The sequence below is a fragment of the Schistocerca nitens genome, chromosome 1, assembly GCF_023898315.1.
Source record: "Schistocerca nitens isolate TAMUIC-IGC-003100 chromosome 1, iqSchNite1.1, whole genome shotgun sequence".
Taxonomy (NCBI): Eukaryota; Metazoa; Arthropoda; class Insecta; order Orthoptera; family Acrididae; genus Schistocerca; species Schistocerca nitens.
The window spans coordinates 474,055,884-474,078,195 of NC_064614.1; the positions used below are offsets into that span (position 1 = coordinate 474,055,884).

Here is a 22,312-nt window from a genome sequence, read left to right on the forward strand (position 1 = left end):
CTTTACTTTTATAATTACGTGGACTGGATTTTTCGAGTGTTTCAGTTTTGGTTCGTTCGACCCAAATGTGCCTTAAATCTCCCAAAATGCATTCATACATACCAGCACAACTGTGACATGTCACGCGTGCACGTTCCTTACTAGTATACTTATAACTCGGATAGCCGCACACAGTACGACCTGCGTTCGGAATGGCCCCATGCGACCGGCTGCGCTGCAGGTGGCCAGCCGAGAGCACCGGCTCGCCGTATTATCGAGACCGTGCTCTCGGAACATGATAATCTCGCAGGCAGAACAAGTGGGAATACGGTGACAGCTCACGGCCTCTAATGTGGGTACTGCACATAGATGATCTTTAACACTGCATGTAGTAGGTGCTCGTTAGGGTATTCTTCCCCAGTCACCTTACACTACTTAAAAAATTTGGAAAATGAAGCTCAAACCCATAAGGGGACCAAAAATTACTTCAGCCAAAAGGTGATGTAAAGTAAATGAATGAACAATCTGAGGAGAACACACAGAATTGCCAGATTGAGATCAAAGGCTGCCACCATGAGAAAGAGAGTAAGAGAAGGAAAGATAGTCAGAGATGAGAGGCTGCAGCAGGGGAATAGGAGTGAGTGCTGCAACAGTTTGGGGTCCAATGATCATCATGCACATACCCACAAAACAGTCTCCGAATGTTCCAGCGTAACGTCAAGCGTCGGCCAGGAATGTTACAGCAGACAGGGCTGTGAGGCAACGACAGCCAATAGTACGCTCACAGACCTCTCTCTAGGATGACACCCAGACAGGAGCGGCCTCTACACGAAGAGAATATAAGCACAGTGCCGCCTAGCCGCCGCCACGTTGAAGTCGAGTCAACCTAAGAACACTACAGCAGTGACTTAGAAACTGTACTGGTTCACTTGTATTACGAATTGTATATACTGAAGAGCTTGCTTATGTTTGCCTGTCGTCCCTTGCTTGTGACACATCTATATCTCACAAAGTTAAGTATTGAAATCATTTCCTTTTGTAATAAACTCCACTAATATGATTTGTTTGAATTGCTGTTTAGCAATCCGAGAAAGCTGCTTTCCTAGGCACCCTATACTAGATGAGTGGGTAGAACACAACACTGGTGACGAGGTGTACCACAAACCACGAGCTGACAGCCATCACTGCTATCTTGTTTTGACTTTTCGTGGGCTATTGTTTTGCTGGAGCCTTAATTTTCTCTTGTCTTTTCTTTGCTTTAACAGTTTCTTATCATGTTTTTGCTAATCAGTGTTTTCAGGTGGGCATTGCAAAAATTTTCTTTGCTTCTGTACTTATTTTTCCTGTCTGTTTATCGCATTTATCTCTTCCAACATGCCCACCCCACCTATCCCACCCCTTGCTCAGGCACCACAGCTGCAAGTGTTAGATGCAACACAGCTATTGCAGATGTTTAAGTTCCAGACCCAGAAAATATCCTCGCTGCTACACACGGTACAGGACCTCCTGGCGAACCAAACTACTAATGCAGCACAAGCAACACCTACAGCAGCTCCAAGTGCTGCACCGTCTTTCCAACAGTTTCATGAACAAGAAGAGGAATGGCTCGAGTGGTTGCAACAGTTTGAAGCTCACATACTTGCTCACAACATGCCAGGTACTGTGAAATTGCCTTATTTATTGTCCACAGTAGGAAGTGCAGTGTTCCGCCTTATTCAAAAACTCTTTCCTAATGCCACCCCAAGTGAACTTTCATATGATCAGGTTGTGTGTGGATTTGCTAACTAACTGTTATGACCAACAAGTAAATGTGGTAGCGGCTAGGTACCAATTCTTTAAATGCAAGAAACAGTCAAAACAAACTTATCGCGAGTGGGTAACAGACTTGCAGGGTATGACGAAGAAATGCAAATTCAAATGTGCTTGTGGTGCTTTATATTCAAGTCTTATGTTTCAGCAAGTAGTGCAAATACTAGATCAGTACAATTCACGTGCCTTGTCAGACGATAGATTTGAGCAGCCAGCAATTTGTTGGCTTGAGTCATACCTTGCTAACGACCGGCCCATTAAGCAACAGCTTGCGCATGCCAAGCCACGTAAACAATTTTCCACACCACGTAAGCAGTTCGCTAAACAGGCGGCTACAAAGGCGAACAGAAGTAAGTCATGTCCTCGGTGTTATTGACGGCCCACACATCAAGACTGCCCCTCCTGACAAGCACAGTGTTACGCTTGTGGCAAGAAAGGGCATGTACAATCTGTATGTTTGCAATGGAACAAACATAATAATTCAGCCCACTCACAAAAATCTAGTCATGTGTGTTGATCCCTAAAGCTTTGCAAAAAGAAGTGTTGCAGTTACTTCACCAAGGACACTGGAGGATTGTTCGTACGAAACAGTCAGCGCGTTGACATTGTACTTGGCAGGGTATGGACATCCAAATAGAACAGATGCCACCACAGTGTCACGCGTGTGTGGAAAATCAGTCACCTCTGCCACAAACATTCTCTGCTTGGCCTAAGTCACTATCACCATGGCAACTTGTGCACATAGATTTTGCAGGACCTTTTGGCACACTCATTGGTCGATTGTGGTTGACTTGTATAGCAAGTTTCCTTTTGCTGTGTTAATGAACTCCATCACGTAGCACAATTCAGGTGGTGTCCTCATTTTTTTCCTCAAAGGTTTACCTGAACTCATAGTGTCAGACAATGGCCCTCAGTTCATGTCAAATGAATTTGAAACATTCTGTGAATTCAAAGGCATACAGTATCTAACTAGTGTCCCGTTCCAGTCAAAAGGTGAAGCAGAACATTTTGTTCGGACCTTCAAGCAGCAGATGGTCAAACTTCGGTCCGCACACACCAGGAATCAAGCACTGCAACTGTTTCTCGCCTCCCATTGTTCACATCCACAAGATGGACCATCACCGATGGAATTGCCTCACGGTCGCCACCATCGGACACTGCTCCACCCTCCTCAGCATCCGGCACTGAAGGAAGGCTGCCGAGTATCACTTCGTGCCATATGATATTGTGTTTTACAGGGTTTTTTAGCAGCAGCAGACAATGGGTGTGAGTCGAGATTGCCTGTCGACTTGGCTCTTGCATCTCATTTCAGGTCCAGAGAGATTGCAGTGACGACACCATCAACTTTGCCACTGTCATTTGCATGGTGATCCTTCTGTGGCCTTTCTTCCAGATTCATGGATCCCGAGACAGCGCGACCGCAGCAGCTGCCAGAGGGTGTCATCACAACACTGCGGGATGATGCCATGGTGACAAGAGCCTTCGCCTCCTATTGTCCTACCGGTGGAGCTGGACCCGCCCATGCCACAGCAACCAACACCTTTGACATCTTGCTATTTGTCTCAGGAAGTGGACACATACTCTTCTGGTCCTTTTCCAGGGGATGTTTCCACCAGAGCGAAGGCCAGATAGCGTGGTACGACTGGAAGCCTCATGTCCCCTGCAGCCACAGCTTCTGGTACACTGCAGCATCCACACTCCTGCCTCCCCCATCATTGTCGTGCTCCCTACACAACAACAGTCCATCGCTTTGGGGGAGAGGAATGTTCGGGCTTAACGTCAAGTGCCAGCACGTTGGCCAGGAACATTACAGCAAAGAGGGCTGTGAGACGATGACAGCCAATATACAGCAGTGACTTAGAAACTGTACTTGTATTTCGAATTGTGTGTGTTGAAGAGCTTGCTTATGTTTGTCTGTTGCCCCTTGCTTGTGACACATCTATAACTCCATTAATACGATTTGCTTGAATTGTTGTCAAGCAATCTGAGAAAGCAGCTTTCCTAGGCACTCTATATTAGACGAGTGGGCAGAATACAACACTGAGTCCCCTTAAGGTTTTACCGATCAGTCTTCGAGTAGTTCTAAAGACACTATGCATGGCAAAATATTTTAAAATAAATTATTCTATTCGCAATGTCATCCTACACATCAAATGTAAGATACTTGTGGTTCGGCAAACAGAATTTGAAATGGAGACCATGAGAGGAACTGGCTAAGTTTCTGTTCTTTTATTTTTCACTCTTCAGTGTGAACTTATTTCCTAAGAAAATTATGTGCACAAAAGATATGTAAAATGCTGATTTCAATCCAGTATTTTCTCTTACAAGCAAATAACTTAACTATTTACATACTGTATTCTATAATGTTCAATGCAGCTGCATTGCTCTTCATTGCACATACCAGCATAAAGTATGGTATAATACACGTTAAGTCTAATACACGTTAAGTCAGCACATCTGGTTTTTTATATAAGAAAGAGTGACATACAATTGAGCAAGCATTTTCTCAAAGCATGTGATAGAAAGTGGAAAGACAAAATCAGCAATAGCCTTGAAGGACACACACACATTCCTATTTACTGCAACATTGAATGTGCTGACGGAGGTATTATACGTTTACCTGAAACAGTTTATGGAAGACTTAAAATAACAATACATTTTTCACCTTAAATATTGCCATAAAATTAGCATAGGATAATTTGTACAACTTCTTTGGTGCTAATACTACAAAAAACTGAACAAACTATAATTTTTTTCCTTGCGGAGCAATCTTATTACTCTGCATGCACAGTGATTGCTTTAATGTTCCATCAGACAGAGAAAAATAATGTGTCCAAGTACATTATTTAAAACTATATACAAAGCAACAACAACATTTTGGATCATTATCAAGATCTACTGCTAACTACCATCTTTTCCCCAGTCTCCCTTGCAATGTCAGGCTTTGTCATTCTGCCATGATACACAGTACCATCAACATCCAACGAAAAATTGTAGTCAACTTCATTGTCTAGGGCCTTTTCTATGGCTTCATCGATATTTTCAGGAGTGATGTAGTGTTTAGATCTTTCCTGAAAATAAAAGAAAATGTTTTGTGTTAGGCAGAAAGAAACTGGATCTGTTTTGTGGGTGTTTCATGTGAGGAAACTATACAAAAATAATTATTTGTCGGCAAGCTTCCATTACATACTATCACAAAGTGACATGCACACATTTATAAAACCAATGCGATAATTAATTTTACTAAAGTACTCTGCAGACAAAAAAATTACTAAACAAAAGTTTTAAATACTTCGACATAATCTCTCCCACTAAATTGGCAGACAGAAATACATGCACGCACATGTGCTCCAGTGCCCCCACTACACACACACACACACACACACACACACACACACACACACAGGGAGAGAGGGATGCAGGGAAGGAGGGAGGCAGGAAGAGAGGGAGGGAAGGGGAGAGGAGGAAGGGAGAGGGGGAAGGGGAGAGGGGGAAGGGGAGAGGGAGAGGGGGGAAGAGAGAGGGAGGGAGGGGAATAGGTTGCCAGAAAAATTAATGATTGTTCTTTTTAAGGAACTTTCAACTGTGGTACACACTAGTACTACATGTTGTACCTAGACCAGTGTAACATACTAGACTGATCTTTCACAGCTGTGAAAAGCTATACAGCATTTTAAGATGTGCCACACACAGATATGTCAAAATGATCTTATATTATGCATGTTTATGCTGTTGATCCGCATGTAAATGTGTGTACATTTGAGGCCACTACAAATGTTACACAATAAATTAACATGGAAAAGTTTCTTTTTCGCAGCTTCTTATTATGTTCCTTACTGCACCTTATTATTATGTTCCTCGCATGCATTGTATAATAATATAACAAACGTGCAGAATTATCTGGATATTTTGTTGTCGTTTCTGGGGTGTACAGGTGCTCAACAGTGAGGTTATCAGTGTCCTTACAGCTATTGAAAGAAACAAATATGGTTAAAAGGGCTAAAAACGTTGCCACACCCATTCGAATTGATCCATATAAGCACTCCATATTACATGCCATAAAATAAAAGAGAAACAATGAGAGGTACTACATCTGGTGAGAAAACAGAAGGAAAACAACAGAGGAGCTAAAAAAAAGAGCACAGGGATATGTGACCAGCTGACCAGTTACAAAAAACATGTGAACCAGTCACCCTCTTAACACATTAAGAACATCTCCCTAAATTTTTTGGAAACAAGTTGGTCAAATCAAAAAACCTTAAAAGCCTCAACACATTCATTTGAACGTCACTTAAAATACAGGGCATTTGAACATCACTTAAAATACAGTGGAGACCTGCCAGAAAATCTGCTGCTGCTGTCTGGTCCAAAAATAAAACACAATCTAGTAACATATAGCACACAGTGATTTGTATGCCACAAGCACCCCACATTGGAGGGTCGTTGTGCTGGATCAAGAAACCATGGTCACAGAACTGCGGCCTTATGTGCTGACAAGTAAGGAGAACCTCATTTCATCTTCATGGCTGAAAGGAGGTATGCCACAGCTGCACAGAGGGGTTTACTACATGCAACCACTCATCTTCCCACCGATGCAACAGCAAGATCAAAGTGATAGCATGCAGGAGATGGCATACAGAAATAACTGAGTATTATGACGCGCTTCCTAGGCTGCTACTTCCACCCTTTCATTCCTCAAAATGCCCATGTGCCCTGCTACCCAATGGAAAGATACCTCCTTCTCCAGCTGCAGTAACTGGAGGAGGCTGTCCTGGGTATTCTGAATTACTTTATATGGTGAGTACAAGCGTTGCAGAGAGTAAAGAGTACTCAGAAAATTGGAAAAGATAAGGAATTTAGCACTTGAAGCAGATCTCATCTGCTCTAGTGCCACAAGACCGCATATAATTCCAGGTCAGAAACAATAAGCTCTCAAGGAAGTTGGAACTTGAGGGCCCAATCAGAGAAAAAAACAGAGTAACCAACAGACTGCCCCATTTTGACCTATCCATAAAGACAGCTGTAGAGTTGTGTCGCTCATTTAAAACGTCATAAAATAATGAGTTAAAAACATATGCAGGCATGCAACCTCTCCTGCACTGACAAAATCTAAAATAAATCTGGACCTGTGCAGTAACCATGGTGGTAGGCTGTTGAAACCCTTGATTTTGGGTTGCATGTTCTTCACACCAAGCTGACACCAGCACATGCTGAACATTTATCCCAAATGGCATTGTTGCTTATGGACGATTGGAGAAAAGGCATTCCCGAGCTGGACGAGCAACAGTATGGTCAGCGAGGGATGTTGGAGCTGTGAGGAACTTACATGCCTGATGCACAATAAGGAGTTGCCGCAGGATGGTGGGTGGTGGTTTCCCACCCTTAGCACAGAGACTGGGTATGGGGCTGGTCCTGTAAGCACCAATGGACAGCCTAATATCCTCATAGTGGATAGCAACTATAATCTTCAGGTAAGAAGGCCTTGTTGACCCATACACTGTGCATCCATAGTCTAGCCATGAATACACAATAGCCCTATGAAACTGGAACAAACATACCCTTTCTGCTCCCTAAGATGTGTGGATAAGGCACTTTAAAATATTCAGTGCCTTCCGGGTTGTGGCTTTTAACCACGATAGTTTCTAGTAAAAAATTAGGCCAAGAAACCTCACTGAGTTTTTAAGTGCAGAATGGTGTACCTCATATGCAAGTCAGCTAAATTAAAAATATGACGAGAACAATTAAAATGGACACACACACACACACACACACACACACACACACACACACACACACAATTATCTAGAAAAAACTGAAAACACGTCTTTGCAGCCCACTCCTCTAACCTTTGCACTGTAAGTTGTAACTGATGAGTCACAGTTGCAACACTGGAGGAGGTACAGAAAACAGCAAAATCGTCCACAAATAAGAAACACCGTACAGGACTCCATACAGTAGATGAGATACTGTTGATGGCTATGGCTAAGAGGGTAACACTTAAAACACTGCCCTGAGGAACACCATTCTCCTGCTAAAAATGACCCAACTGCACATCACCAACTCAGGACCTAAAAATGTGCTTAGACAGGAAGAACTGTATGAGATAAGGAGATGGCCACAAAATTCCTAATGATGGAGTTGCACGAAAATATTGTGTTTCCAAGTAGTTCTTATGTCTTACTGATATCAAATAATATGCTGAGAGAGGTTTACGTTGGAAAACCTGCTGAATAGCCACCTCTAGTAGGGTCTGGTTGTTGACAGTGGACCGAAGTCTCTGGAATCCACATTGACAGGAGCTAAGGAGTTTCCTGGTCTCTTAACAACCAGACCATATGATTGTTAACCATACGCTCCAGGTTCTTTCCTACACAGCTGGTTAATGCGGTGCTCCAGTAACTACGCGGTTCTCCAGTAACTAGTGGGACATGTATGGTCCTTTCCCAGTTTGAGGAGAAGTAACAGAACTGCCTCTCTCCACGAGTTGGGAAGCAGGTCTGCCATAGAAAATTAGAACATTCAAGGAGGCTTTCCTATGACACTGCTCGCAAATGTCGTAGCATTTGGTTGCAATCGGGTGCAGTATCATGCGCCTCAGACAGTGCAGACTCAAACTCCAACACGGAAAAAGGGTGTTTGTAAGATTCATAATTGTCGGGTCTGAAGTCCAACTTGCCCTTCTCTACAGTTGCACGGTAGCGGCTAAGCACCAGATTCTGGCTGGCATTGGCGGTAGTCACTGCAAAATGCTCTGCCATCATCTGAGCAATGTCTCCAGGTGTCGTTAGGAGACACTCCTTTCAGCAGTCCTGCTATTGGTAAACAATTGTGTTTACTGGAAATCCTCCTGACAGTTCTCATACTTTTGTAGATGAAGTGGAATGGTTGATGGGGTCCAGGAATGATTTACATGGCGTGCTTTCCTTTCTGCGAAAGGATCTGTTATCCCATCAAAGTTCGTCAAACATTTTGCTACATGAAAAATCGAAATGTCGCTGTCTAATATTGAAAAATCTGTAATTACAAATAGGCCCAAGACTGATGTGGTTTCTCGACCTGATTACCTGTATTTTGTCACTGTCTGCGAGATAAAACAAAATAGGCCTTTATAATACTGCAGCAATTGTAACACACACCAAATAAACGAGACTGCTTTGGCTGAAATGGTCATTTTTATAACACAGCAGAATATAAATCACAAAGTACCAATATCAAATACCTATTAGGCCCACTACAAGCAAAAAGCTTTACATTAGGAAATAGTTTTATACTTCATTCATATGCTCCAGTTTGCCGGCCGCTGTGGTCTAGCAGTTCTGGCGCTGCAGTCCGGAACCCGGGACTGCTACGGTCGCAGGTTCGAATCCTGCCTCGGGCATGGGTGTGTGTGTTGTCCTTAGGTTAGTTAGGTTTAAGTAGTTCTAAGTTCTAGGGGACTTATGACCTAAGATGTTGAGTCCCATAGTGCTCAGAGCCATTTGATTTGAACCATATGCTCCAGTTTCTCAAGCATGAGATCAAAAAGTAGTAGTGCAAAATTTTTATATAAATTTGGAATTGTCATATTCTTCCATAATTTAAGTGATGTCACCGTTTCTTCCCCTTCCTCGTTCTAACAAAAAATGTTGTCATCAATACTTCTGTATCTATTCCTGCCTGTGTCAAAGCTTATTCACCGGTTAACTTGGCTTACTCTGCCAGAATCACCAGTTTAGTTATCTCGTGATTATTCTCGGGTTTGGTGTTATTACGTGTTCGTACAACACATTTTCCACACTACTTCCAGAACAGACCTTAAAGCGGCTGCTAGCCGGAGACTGTACAACTGGCCCTTGCTAGTATATCGATCTGGCCTAAAATTTTTTGTCAAAATTTCATTTTCTTGGACACACTGAGAAGATAATATGTAATCTTTCTTACCTGTTATTCCTGTTAGTCGTTTATTCGCACTCTGGTAGTCTGAATCTATGGATTTCGCTGGTAATCATAACAATGCTCATCATTCGCAAACCCAATCAACCACTTAATCAGACAGTGGTTGGCTTTCTTTCGTTCGACTATAATCTGCTCAGCTCGTATAGCCCCTTTTGTCTGCAGGAAAGTTTATTTCTAGATGCGACGAGGATTCCACTGACAGAGACATCACGTATACTATGCATGCATTCACAAATCAACTTAGGATTCATTCAGAAATCAACTTAGAATGTGTTCAACAATGTTCAAAAACCGACAGGGACACGTTTCAAACTCATACCAATAATCGATAGATCAATGCGCGCTGGATGCTAGGCGCTTTGTGAAACAAGGTTTTTTCCTCAAGAATATGAATTGCCGCCCCCCGTACCCCCACTCCTAGATCCAGGGCTGCTGCGCTATCTGGCAGCTTGGGCGCGCCAGTAAAATTTTTCCCGGTAGCACCTAACTGCCCCGTTTTTTTTTTGCTGCGACTGCTGACACAGCCAACATCCATGTGTCTGTAGACACAAGCGGAAGACCGTACAACGCAACTGCGCATGCGCATGATCCCACTCGCAACTGCTAAAACAAATCTAATGTTAACAGTTGTGACATCATGCTCATTGTTATGAAGCATTGCATAGTCTTCCTAAAGCCTTTGACACATTTTGCTGTTGGCAGACACTTGTATGAGCACTGTGTTTAGTTGCTGTATATGGCGCATTTCCTTTGCAATTTAAGATTTATTTCAGTTTTTTCTCTCATTCATGTTTTATTACTGCAGTAGCAGGCCACAGTAATATCCTTTGTTAGAGCATTGGTTCTTACTAGACAAAATTACAAAAATTTAACCGAGAACAAAAACAATGAAAAATTCCCAGAATTCAAAAAAAATTTCCCAGGTTTTTCCTGGTTTTCTCCCAGATGAAAAAATTCCCGAGTTTTTCCCGGATCTCCTGGGGGGGGATAGATGGATAACTTGCAGCCATTTTTGCGAACCACGTACTCACATAACAGCTGTCACTCCCAACGCGGTCTCTGCGAGATTTTTGGTTATCAGCTTCACACAGTATCCTTAATGCTAATTTTTGTAGAGGTTTTGGTATTAATGTATGCCCAACAGTTGCAGCACAGTGAATCATCATCTTACTGAATACAACAAACTAAGTAGCTAATAGGGAACATAAATATGATCCCTAAAGCAACGTGTGCAGCAATATTTGTGCACTTTTAGATGAACTGTGTTAATTTCAGAGACGTGTACAAACACGTGAGGCAATACTGCCCCTACAAACTCTCATAGAAGATAGGTTAAAGAAAGGCAAACATATGTTTATAGTATTTGTAGACTTAGAGGAAGTTTTTGACAATGTTGACTGGAATACTCTCTTTCAAATTATAAAGGTTGAGGGGTAAAATACAGTGAGCAAAAGGCTATTTACAATTTGTGCAGAAATCAGAGGGCAGTTATGAGTTGAGGGGCATGAAAGAGAAGGTATGGCTGAGAAGGGAGTGAGACAGGGTTGTAGCCTAGCCCCAATGTTACTCAATCTGTCTACTGAACCAGCAATAAAGGAAACAAAAGAAAAATTTGGGGTAGAAATTGAAGTCCAGGAAGAAGAAATAGAAACTTTGAAGTTTGCCGATGACATTGCAAATTTTGGCAAGGACAGCAAGGGACTTGGAAGAGCAGTTGAACGGAATGGGCAGTATCTTGAAAGGAGGATATAAGATGAACATCACCAAAACCAAAACAAATCTAATGGAATGTAGTCTAATTAAATCAGGTGATGTTGAGGGAACTGGATTAGAAAATGAGACACTTAAAAGTGGTAAATGAGTTCAGATATTTGGGAAGGAAAACAACTGATAATGGTCGAATTAGGGAGGAAATAAAATGCAGACTGGCAATGGCAAGAAAAGCATTTCTGAACAAGAAAAATTTGTTAACGTCGAGTACAGATTTAAATGCCAGGAACTCCTTTCTGAAAGTATTTGTGTGAAATGTAGCCATGTATGGACGTGAAACATGGACAATAAATAGTTTTGACAAGAAGAGAATAGAAGCTTTTGAAATGTGGTGCCACAGAAGAATGCTGAAGATTCGACTGGTAGATCATGTAACTAACGAGGAGGTACTGAATAGAATTGGGGAGAAGAGAAATTTGTGTTACAACCTGACCAAAAGGAGGGATTGGTTGGTAGGACACATTCTGAATCATCAAGGGATCACTAATTTAGTTTTGGAGGGAAGTGTGTATGGTAAAAATTGTAGAGGGGGACCTAGAGACGAATACAGCAAGCAGATTCAGAGGGATGTGGGTTGCAGTAGTTACTTGGAGATGAAAAGGCTTGCAAAGGATAGAGTAACATGGAGAGCTGCATCAAACCAGTCTTCAGACTGAATATCACAACAATACATGTTAATTATTCTGGGTGGTATTATCTGCAAACAATTAAAAACTTTTGGAAATCATTTCTGCATGCTAAGGAGGAGGCCAGTCACAGCCAGTTGGCCACAGGCAGTCTACATGTTGACCCAAAAGTCGGTTAACATTTGAAAATGCACTGATTCACACCTCAATCCATGTGATTATTGAATGTGGGGTTACCTGAAGTCGCAGGTCTACTGCGTTCGCCTGACCTTATTAAGGATGGTAAAAGACAACATCCCATGGTTCACAGTATTGTCCCTTGACTACAGACAATGTAGATGAATGGCAGCCGAGGTTGAGCATTTGTTATAACTGACATCGTCTTTGCTAAAGTCGATTGTGATGTTAATTACTGTTTTTGTGTCATATGAACTGGCATCCGCTGGTCAATTTGTGCACATTGTTTTTGCTTTCGAAAAAGCCCCATCTCATTTCAAGCATGTGTGTCAAATTTTACCCTTCTATCTACAATATTCCAGAAAGTATTTACTTTTCAAATGTTAACTGACTTTTCTACATCTACATCTACATTTATACTCCGCAAGCCACCCAACGGTGTGTGGCGGAGGGCACTTTACGTGCCACTGTCATTACCTCCCCTTTTTTTTCCAGTCACGTATGGTTCGCGGGAAGAACGACTGTCTGAAAGCCTCCGTGCGCCCTCGAATCTCTCTAATTTTACATTCGTGATCTCCTCGGGAGGTATAAGTAGGGGGAAGCAATATATTCAATACCTCATCTAGAAACGCACCCTCTCGAAACCTGGCGAGCAAGCTACACCGCGATGCTTTTGGGTCACTCTGCATTTTGTACTGCAAGCTATCAGGACATCACTCTTTTTGGGTGACTCAATGTTACATTTGTAACTAAACAGTAAATATAAGAAGCCATGCACCCACAGGAAATTATAACATCCTCATAAATCATCTAGAAGTTCTATTGGCCTATACAACAGGGAAAAAAACGAATTTTGGTTGCCATTGGTTTAAACAAGGACTTTCTTAAAAACTCTTTCCAGTCAGCATTTATTACAGTCAGTAACATCACCATTAAATGTAATTGTTAAAGTAAACTTTCCAACCAGGATTGCTACATGCTCTAAAATAGCCATTCATAACGTGTTTAGAGGCAAACAAAAGTAACATCACCACATCACAAAACCAATAATCAACAACCTATGCAGCTTCTTATTAGAAGTGTATATACTGAGCAGGTAAAATGCCTACTAAATCTGAGTATGTGATGAATCTACCAAAAATTGAGTATTTTAGGAAGTACTTGTTATGTGAGTAATCTATAAGTGCAGGACCTATACCAAATAAGCCTGCAAGAATTTTCATCTGCTTCTATTACTGCCTGGATCCTTCTATGAGCCATTTTTTATTCTTTCAGGAAATCAAAGTCAGTTAAGAAGAAGAGGGTAAGTTTGCCAATTTATTTCAACAACTATTCCCATGGTCTGTACACATTAATTTTGCTTCAAATTAAATTTTGTGCACCTGAACGATTCTGATATGTAAGTTTAAATTTTTTTTTCACTGGGGTGCTAGTTAGTAGTAACTTCATGTGACCAATCACAGTCTTGCACACACACTCTCAAATGTACTTGTGTTCTTATCTACCCAAACCCTGACAGAATCCTTCTCTTCCTGTTCATGAAGCACACGACATTACGATTATTGTGTTCATTCATTCCCATAACATTTTCTGTAAATCACATCATGGAAGAAAGCCTTCGGTGAGGTGGAATGAGTCGGTTATACATTACTAGGTAGAAACAGCAACCCCTGGCTACTACAGCGACAACAAATTATGACTAATGCTAATCTACTCACATATAATTATAGTAATTACTTCTAAAATACTTTATGCAGAAGTATGTACATTACGAAAAAACCAACTATTTTGAAAGCAGCCACTGTTCATTTTCTTATACTGCTCAGCTACTCTTTTTATCTAGAATATAACGTATCACAAAAATACAGTATAACAATCATTTATAGCCTATTTCAGGTATCACCCCACCATTCATTACATATGATCTATGAAACTACAGATAAACAGATGAGCTGTCCAGATTGTAATTTGAATACTTAAAGTGGAACTCACCTGAGATACAAGTCCAGTATCATAACGAAAGAAAACTCTGTAGGTCTCTCTAGCTACCAAATTTTATGTTTCATCTTAGACTTTACCACTTCTTGCTTTGAACTGACTCATTTCAGAGTATTTAATGCACACTTGCAGTTCTTCAATGTTACAAGACACCCAATCCTAGTTGCATTTCACAATTGCCAGACCCACAAACAACCCCCTCCCCTTCTTTTTGCAGAAAAAAACATCCAATGACAACTGTCTCTCCTAATATGACATTACCACAACAGCTAGCTTTAATTTTTCTCATTTGGCTGAATACTGGCATTTGGCACCCTTCATTATCACTAATCTGGACAAACTTGGCATAACAAAAGTTTGGCAGACACCCCAGAGGTTGCTTGTTGAACTCTTGCTTTGAGAAGCATGTTGAAGTTTAGAAATTTCCAAAAGCATACTACATGAAAGTACATAAAAACAAAATATCAAGAGGGCTATAAGAGTGGTTAAAACTTGCCTAAAGGACATACAACCTTATTTTTACTATTAGTCTTACATGTGTATGCTTCATTTGTTCTATTTCAGTACTAACCTTTTCTTTGGAAACAAAGTCTTCTACTTTCTCCAAGTATTCTTTTTCTTGCTGTTCATGTTTTATGATAGCATCAAGAATTGCTTCTTTCTCAGCCAGCTCCTGTTTTGCTAGTCGAACTGCCCGCAGTTTTGCTACTTCTACATTCCAGGCATCATTTTCCTTCATACATAAAACATGCTGCTCTCTCTCTCTTCTTAGCTCCTCCTGAGCTTGCTCACTAGCCGATGCTGATTTTTCTAGTTCTTGTTTCAGGAAAGCTCTATATTGAGGAACAAAACTTACTATGCAGTTCAGTATTGTTTATTAATGTGAAACATTTTACAACATAAGATAATAGGTTGTCAGTTTTATGATAATAGATCGAAGAGGCACATTTTAACACAGAACTCGATACACAATCAGTAGCCAGCAAAAGTGTAATTGTACTTCTGCACTGTTAACATCTTTTCTCACTGTTTCTCTAATAACTGTCAACAAATTAGGGAGATGTGACAAACACACAAAAAGAAAGCAGCTAGTATGATTCAAAACATAAGCTGACAACAGTAGTAAAGGTAATATTTCTATAAGAATTATTCATTCAAATCAAATTTACAAACAGTATCTGTAGATGTGGGTCAAGACCCATGGTGCAGTTAGTGTGATGTATGTATTTTTAAGAAACTTTATGCACTCTGCCTGACAAAAACGTAAAGCATCCAATAAAATGGTTGGATGTCAATGTAACTTAGTAGAAGTACACACCATAAGCCATGGGCATGTAAATGATTTGAGTTGCAATTCATTGTGAGTGCTACCAGGGTGTATTAGTGTTGTTCACATCTAGTGGTGTCACTAGGCCTGCTAGCATACATAAAGGGTGTGAACATTGTGCTACCAGGGTGTATTAATGTTGTTCACGTCTAGTGGTGTCACTAGGCCTGCTAGCATACATAAAGGGTGTGAACATTGTCAGATGTTGAATGATCACTGAACAACACAGCAATGCCACGTACTCGTATGAGATAGCGTTATTAGCACATGGCAGAATTTAACAGGGGCCTCACTGTGGGTCTGCAATTGGTCAGCTGGTCAAATCAGACAATATACAGATTTGGGGGGCACTCAGATATGACAGTGGCCCAATGCTTGCCTGCATGGGAATGTGGAGGCAGGCATACTCATCGTCAAAGTTCCAGATGACCATGTTTGACCACCTTAATGGAGAATCACTGTATTGTGCACCATATACACTGTAAACCTTCACATCTGTGCCTGCCATCCTACAACAAGCAATGGACAATATTCTGTATCACTCTGCAGTATAGATTGGAAACTAGCAGCAGCCACACAAGGAAATTTCCATCACATGAGCAAGTTGCCATTAACACTAGAACACAAATGGCTGCGTTTGGAGTGGTGACATGACTGGGAAACATGATCTGCTCATGAATGGCATTTCACTGTGTTCAGTGATGAATCATGGTTCTGCACCACCCCAGATGACCACCATTGGCGATTACTGGCCTGGGGAGAGGTCCCATTCATTCAATGTTTTGGAGAGGTAAAGGTATCTTACTGTTGACATCAGGGTGTGGGGAGCCATCAGGTACCACTTCAGGTCATGGTTTATAGTGAAGTGGAAACACTGACGGCAGAACAGTACTTCACGGACATCCTGTGACCTCATATGTTACCTCTCATGTGAAAGTATCGCGGTGACAATTTTCAACAGGGCAATGCTCATCCACACATGGAATGTGTGTCTGTAAACTGCCTGTGTGAAGTTGAGATACTTCTGTGGCCAGCAAGAGCCCCAGATCTGTCCCCAATAAAATGTGTGCAACCAGCTTAGACATCAACTTCATCTCAGTGCCAGTACACAGGATATCAAGAACCAGTTACAACAGTTGTGAGTCATCTTGCCTCAGAAGATGACGTAAGTTTCACAACACCCGCCTGAACCAAATCCAGGCATGTGTTCAGGGCAACGGAGCTAGAATGTCATACTAATAAGTGAGCTCATACTGCCAACACCTTTGTAAATTTGACCCAATTTTTGTAATCGTTGCAATAACATCATATACCCTCTAAAGCTATAAAGGTTCAGTTTCTTCTATCCTCCCCTTCTGGGTGCTGCTTTTTTTCCAGGTAGCGTACATATAATTTACATACACTCACACGACATTTGTATAACTGACAATATAACAACATAATGTTACTGATTACATAGTAGCTTTCCCTTATTTTCTTCTAGCTTGTGTGAAAATGGGAGAGGTTACAGAAAGACTAAAATTTTCATGTAATAATGTCACACAATCTGCTGTAACACCATTGTCCTTGTCTATATTTAATGAAATATGTTTTCAGTTTATCAAAAAATAAGTTACTCTTGCAAAATCTCTACATACTATTTCTTTTATACTAAATCGGCATAGTCAGCTATTCTAAAAATTGCAACACCGAACTCAGATGAAGAGGAGATGCAACTGTAGGACAAGTAGCAACATCTTGTATGACCAGAAAGGTAAGTGTTATGCCAACCAGAGTCAATGAAGAACCGCTACACGAAATGGAAACATGTGAGAAAGTGTCAGCATATTTTGTTCGTGCAAAAATGCATAATTTTGTATCCAAGTTCAAATTGTGCAGAATATCAGTCTCCAGGAATTGGCTTTGTCACACTGACATTTCAGGTGATAAGGGTCGACAGAAGCGTCCGATCCCACGCGTCGGCTTTGACCCGTGACGTAAGGGTGTTCAGTAGCTGATTAAGTGTTTTTTGTCTTAAAAAAAAAAAAATCTCACGGGATAGAACGAACAGATCAGAAAGATAAATATAATAAACTAAAACAGAAATTGGAGGAAACAGATAATTAAAATAAGTAATAAGTGTTTTTAAAATTAAAAAAAAAAAGAAAAAAGAAAAAATCTCACGAGATAGAACGAACAGATCAGAAAAGTAAATAAAATAAGATAAAACAGAACTGGAGACATCCACACTCAAACCAAACTCCGCGCCGTCATGACGTCACACACGACAACACCCTTACGTCACGGGTCAAAGCTGACGCGTGGGATCGGACGCTTCTGTCGACCCGCATCTTTATCTTCTATGGGTTGCAGGGGTTACGAACCCTGGGGAGGTGGGTGGGTATTCATGCATGGCTGTCTTCACTTACACGTTGTAGCTACGCAAGGCGTCTAAATTTGTTTATATTTAGTTTGCCCCCCACCCAAAACACCCCATTTCCCGCGCTTGTCCCGTTAGTGTCATTAGGCTTCTTGTGGAAAGTGTGTGTGTGTGTTTGTTTTTGTTTCCACCATATTTGTGACGTCATGGGTCAAAGCAGACGGGCAGGATCGGACGCTTCCGTATTTCCGGTGATAAAGGGCCTGTTGCTATGTCTGTGTGGTTGTAGAATCAGTGGATAGAACAGGGTCATAGGTGGCGACAACATAGTACTGGACCACACAAGGTGACATCGTCATAGGATTAACATATTCTTACTGACATCGCTGTTAACAAATCATACAGCTTCATTTAGTACGGCTCGCTGCTGTGGTTGTGCAGCTGTTTTCATAAACCATTTAATGCCATCTGCTGTTGTCTGACCTGGTAGCATGCATAAATGTAGTAAGTGGCAAAATACAGTGTCTACAGACAAGCTCTGCTTCCACCTATCACAAAGCTGATGGCCAATATATCTGTTGGATATTAACATGGTAACCAAAAACTGCTGGCCAAGATAGCTGAGTGTCAAGATTGCATAAACTTCAAGTGTGTTGATTTGGATTGTCACTGTGAACAACATGCAGTTTCAACTACCCAGTATTAAAGATACGATGAACAGCAGTTTTAGAGCACAAGACACTGCGTCTTCCTCAGACAACTCCATTCACATCATACCTCTTGAGGACCTGTGATAAGGAATATGCACGCCTTCTCTGAGTAACAGTGGGCACTATTGTTTACCTGAATTGCATGTTACCAGTGGAACAAATCTTGGGTCTAGTTGAGTGACATCTTGTCATGGCCCAACAGAAAAAAACAGTTGATGCTTTCTTGGAATAAAAATCTTGTGGAGGTGGATTGCCAAAGAACATTTTCAGACATTCTGCAGCTTGTGGGGGTTTCACAGCTTACAACAATCTCATCATGTTAAAAAACTCAATATACTCCTGTAATTCCAATAATTTCCAAATTGTAACTCTTCATACCAATGAATCAATCTGACTCTCTACAGTGATCATGTAAACTGTATTTTCTCGACTGTCTGGCCATACATATCCCTTTCTTTAATTCAGCAATGTGGCCATTGGGGAGCTGCACATTAACTTTGAATGTGTGCTACAACCAGCAAAGTCACATTAAGCAACCAAGCCTTGTCTACTTGCATATAAGTATACTTTCAAGATCTCATATCCAAATATCCCACATCATTAAGTTCAAGGCGCAGGTGCTGTAAACAAAGGCAGCATTTGTAATTTGCTTGTGACAGCTATAACAAAATAAATTATGCTGACTCAAACAGTATAGTATCCCAAGGCTTCTGCTATCTTCATATAACAGTATGGAAGTAACTGAAGCTTTCAATACTAATTTGCCATCTCACAACCAAACTGTCACCTTACAACATGACCGAGACCTCAGCCTGCAATACAGATCAATATGTCACCACAATCTATATTTTAGATACTAATACATACATAGAAAACTTTTGATGTTCTGTTCCCTAACTTGTGTATGTATGCATGACGTAACATGCCACATAATTATGACATAACAGGACGAAGCTGACACTAGTGCAGTAGACCCACATTATGTAGGCCTACACCAAATTCTACGTGTAACATGGTACTGGTGATAGAAAGGTTAAAAAACATGCACAAAACACTAAATGGTGGGTGTTCTACAACCAGGAGCCTAAAAACCTGATGTGAACTGAAATTATCATTAGGAGGTGGTAAGCAATAGAAGAGCATGGGGCAGGTCATTTCAAACTGTAGATCAGGTGAGCATTCTGGGAAAAAATAGAACAAAACGTTTGAAATGACGAACATTGGCTTGTGAAATCTGCATTAGCCAGAAAAGATCTCTAACCTAGCTGCCAGTGTCTCTGATGCTGTCAGTGATATGAATAACAGTTTGACGCAAAAGCAAATTAAAAGGAGTCATCCCAGCAGCTTGCAATGAACAGGAACTATATTACAGATTCTATGCTGTTGTGCCCAATAATAAAAGGACAAATAAATAAAATAAGAATCAATACCAGCTAGTCCATTTACGTTAAGCAACAAGTAAAATATCAAAACACAAAACATATGTGACTTCCCTAGAAAAGCAGCAACAAAACACGACCTTATATCACATACGAATCCACAAAGGTTGAGTTAGCTATTTAAATACAATTAAGAATAAGCAAGGGAACACAATATAAATAGGCCTATGAGGCAAACCAATTTTGACCTATCATAACAGTTTGGCGAAACAATATCAAAATATAAGCAGACAATGGAATGATAAGATTCTAAACTTCTGGAAACTACAGAAAATGATTTAGTAACACGTTGCTCAATATACTGACTGTAAAAACAGTGAAGCAACTTTTAATAAGGATTAAAACTGTTGCTGTAAATATACATGTCATGCACAAAAATAAATTACCGAATACTTTTAATGTAAGTCTTGTAATTGTTATGCAGTCGCAAAAGTTCTGAATCTTCTTCTTCTGGAAGCCGTTTTCTTTCTGGTACTCGAAACATTTTGCTTTTTGCCATAGGTAAATGTCTTGGTTTCCTCCGTGCCATACGTATACTCTCATACTGAACTGATAAATTCCGAGGTGCTGCAGATCTACACACATTAACTATTGCATTCATTGTATTTCACGGCACCAACAATACTTTAATCGCCCCAGTATAATAATGAGCAGTTAGGTTCTGTAGGTCCACACGACGCCTCTCTCTCGTGCGCAATCGCAGACGCACAGAAATATATGCGCATGCTATGCACTAGTAGTGGATAGAACGCACGCATGCAACAACCAACGTCATGTCACGTCAACTTCAGGGTGCATTGACGCTGGACGTCACGTTACGTAAATTCGGTTTTCCTAGTACCAGTGAAAGTGAGATTATGAGTGACAATCTGTGATACACATGACGGAGTATAGTGTTAGGAATGAGGAAGTATCAACGATGAAGGCCAATTCACACGAGCCGTCGCGTCACGTCAAGATACGGAACGTCAAAACATTTCACAATGCATTCACACTGGCCGTCATATCACGGCACCCTCAACGTTTCTTACGCCTAGTTCCCTGGCTTGCACCACTCGTTGCGTGAAGTGAGTTACACGCAAATGGTTACGTATATGTTCCATAGACACGCCACCATGAGTGTACACTTCAGTTTCGAGGTTTGTGAGTGCCGCATATTTTTGTTTAAAATGAAAGTTTTCACAGCTGTACGAGTTGTGTCGAAGCTGATACTTCTTTGTGTGAAAACACTGCACAAGAAAAGAATTTAAAAACTTAAGAAACATGTTTGGTTTGTGAGTGGACCAAGAAAAGACGTCAGCTCGGTTGCTCAGCGACCTTGCTGAAAGAAATTGTAGTGGAAGATCCAAGAAGTTATTTTAATCACCTCTGAATGTTACCAGACCAGTTCACACATCTTTTAAATACAGTGAACAACGCAATGAGGATAAAAGATGCTGTAATGCGTCTCCTGGCAAGTGGCGATTCATAGTCTTCACAACAGTATCTGTCTTTTGTCCCCAAATCCACAACTGCCAAATTTGTTCCAACTGTTTGTGATGCTATTTGTATGGTACTTGCAGAATACGTGAAGGTAAAGCATATCACTACTTAGTTATTTTTGTAATATTATTATTAAAGATGAAAAAAATACACTTGCAGGAAGATCACACCATTACAGTTTCACGTAATTCATTGTAGCATCATAGTGTAAAGTAATGGCTTCTGACTGTGACAGCTCTTCTCCCTCACCTAGCATTTCCTAGGCTGCAACTAATTGTTCTGAGTAGTCCTGTTCTTTCTTTTGCCTTTCGTCCAAGAAATGCTTCCGCTCATGGCTAATTAGGGACTGGATTTCCTCCATCAATTCTATGTTACATTCTTGTGGCAATTTTCGCATTTGCTTCATAATGTTCTTGCAAAAAGTGGATATTCCATCCTCCTCCTCAGGGAGATTTGTAATTGACCTTAGCGCATCCACAGCATTTTTGAGATACTGTAAAGGGTCTTCAACGCTACTTTTTTTGTGCTATGTTTTGATGCTGACTGCAAACTGATGCTGCAAGTTTGGATGCTCACGCTGTCATTGATTTTGCTTATGTTTCATATGGGTGGAGACTGTGGTTCACTTATTAGCATGTCCTCCAATGCCTGCTAATTTGCCAATTTTCATCTTCTTCATTTTCTTATTATCACCTTGGAAG

General features: G+C 40.9%; 2 protein-coding genes across 2 annotated transcripts; one reads left to right on the top strand and one right to left on the bottom strand.

The window, feature by feature from the left end:
• The first annotated feature begins 315 nt into the window (after positions 1–315).
• Positions 316–4,095, top strand: LOC126251975 (uncharacterized). Its single transcript, XM_049952750.1, has 2 exons — positions 316–1,636; positions 3,182–4,095. The coding sequence occupies exons 1-2, from the start codon at positions 1,354–1,356 to the stop codon at positions 3,259–3,261; spliced, it is 363 nt and encodes a 120-aa protein (XP_049808707.1). The 5' UTR covers positions 316–1,353; the 3' UTR covers positions 3,262–4,095.
• A 350-nt stretch (positions 4,096–4,445) lies between these two features.
• On the bottom strand, positions 4,446–20,867 carry LOC126251968 (probable 28S ribosomal protein S26, mitochondrial). Its single transcript, XM_049952736.1, has 3 exons — positions 20,516–20,867; positions 14,866–15,127; positions 4,446–4,859 (listed from the first exon to the last, which is right to left on the bottom strand). The coding sequence occupies exons 1-3, from the start codon at positions 20,728–20,730 to the stop codon at positions 4,677–4,679; spliced, it is 660 nt and encodes a 219-aa protein (XP_049808693.1). The 5' UTR covers positions 20,731–20,867; the 3' UTR covers positions 4,446–4,676.
• Between the last annotated feature and the right edge of the window lie 1,445 nt (positions 20,868–22,312).

Coding starts and splice junctions, on each gene's coding strand:
- LOC126251975 (XM_049952750.1), top strand. CDS start 1,354: ATGCCCACCCCACCTATCCCACCCCTTGCTCAGGCACCACAGCTGCAA. Junction 1,637..3,181: donor ACTTGCTCACAACATGCCAG/GTACTGTGAAAT, acceptor CCTTTCTTCCAG/ATTCATGGATCCCGAGACAG.
- LOC126251968 (XM_049952736.1), bottom strand. CDS start 20,730: ATGAATGCAATAGTTAATGTGTGTAGATCTGCAGCACCTCGGAATTTA. Junction 15,128..20,515: donor ACTTACATTAAAAGTATTCG/GTAATTTATTTT, acceptor TCCTCAATATAG/AGCTTTCCTGAAACAAGAAC. Junction 4,860..14,865: donor ACTTTGTTTCCAAAGAAAAG/GTTAGTACTGAA, acceptor TTTTATTTTCAG/GAAAGATCTAAACACTACAT.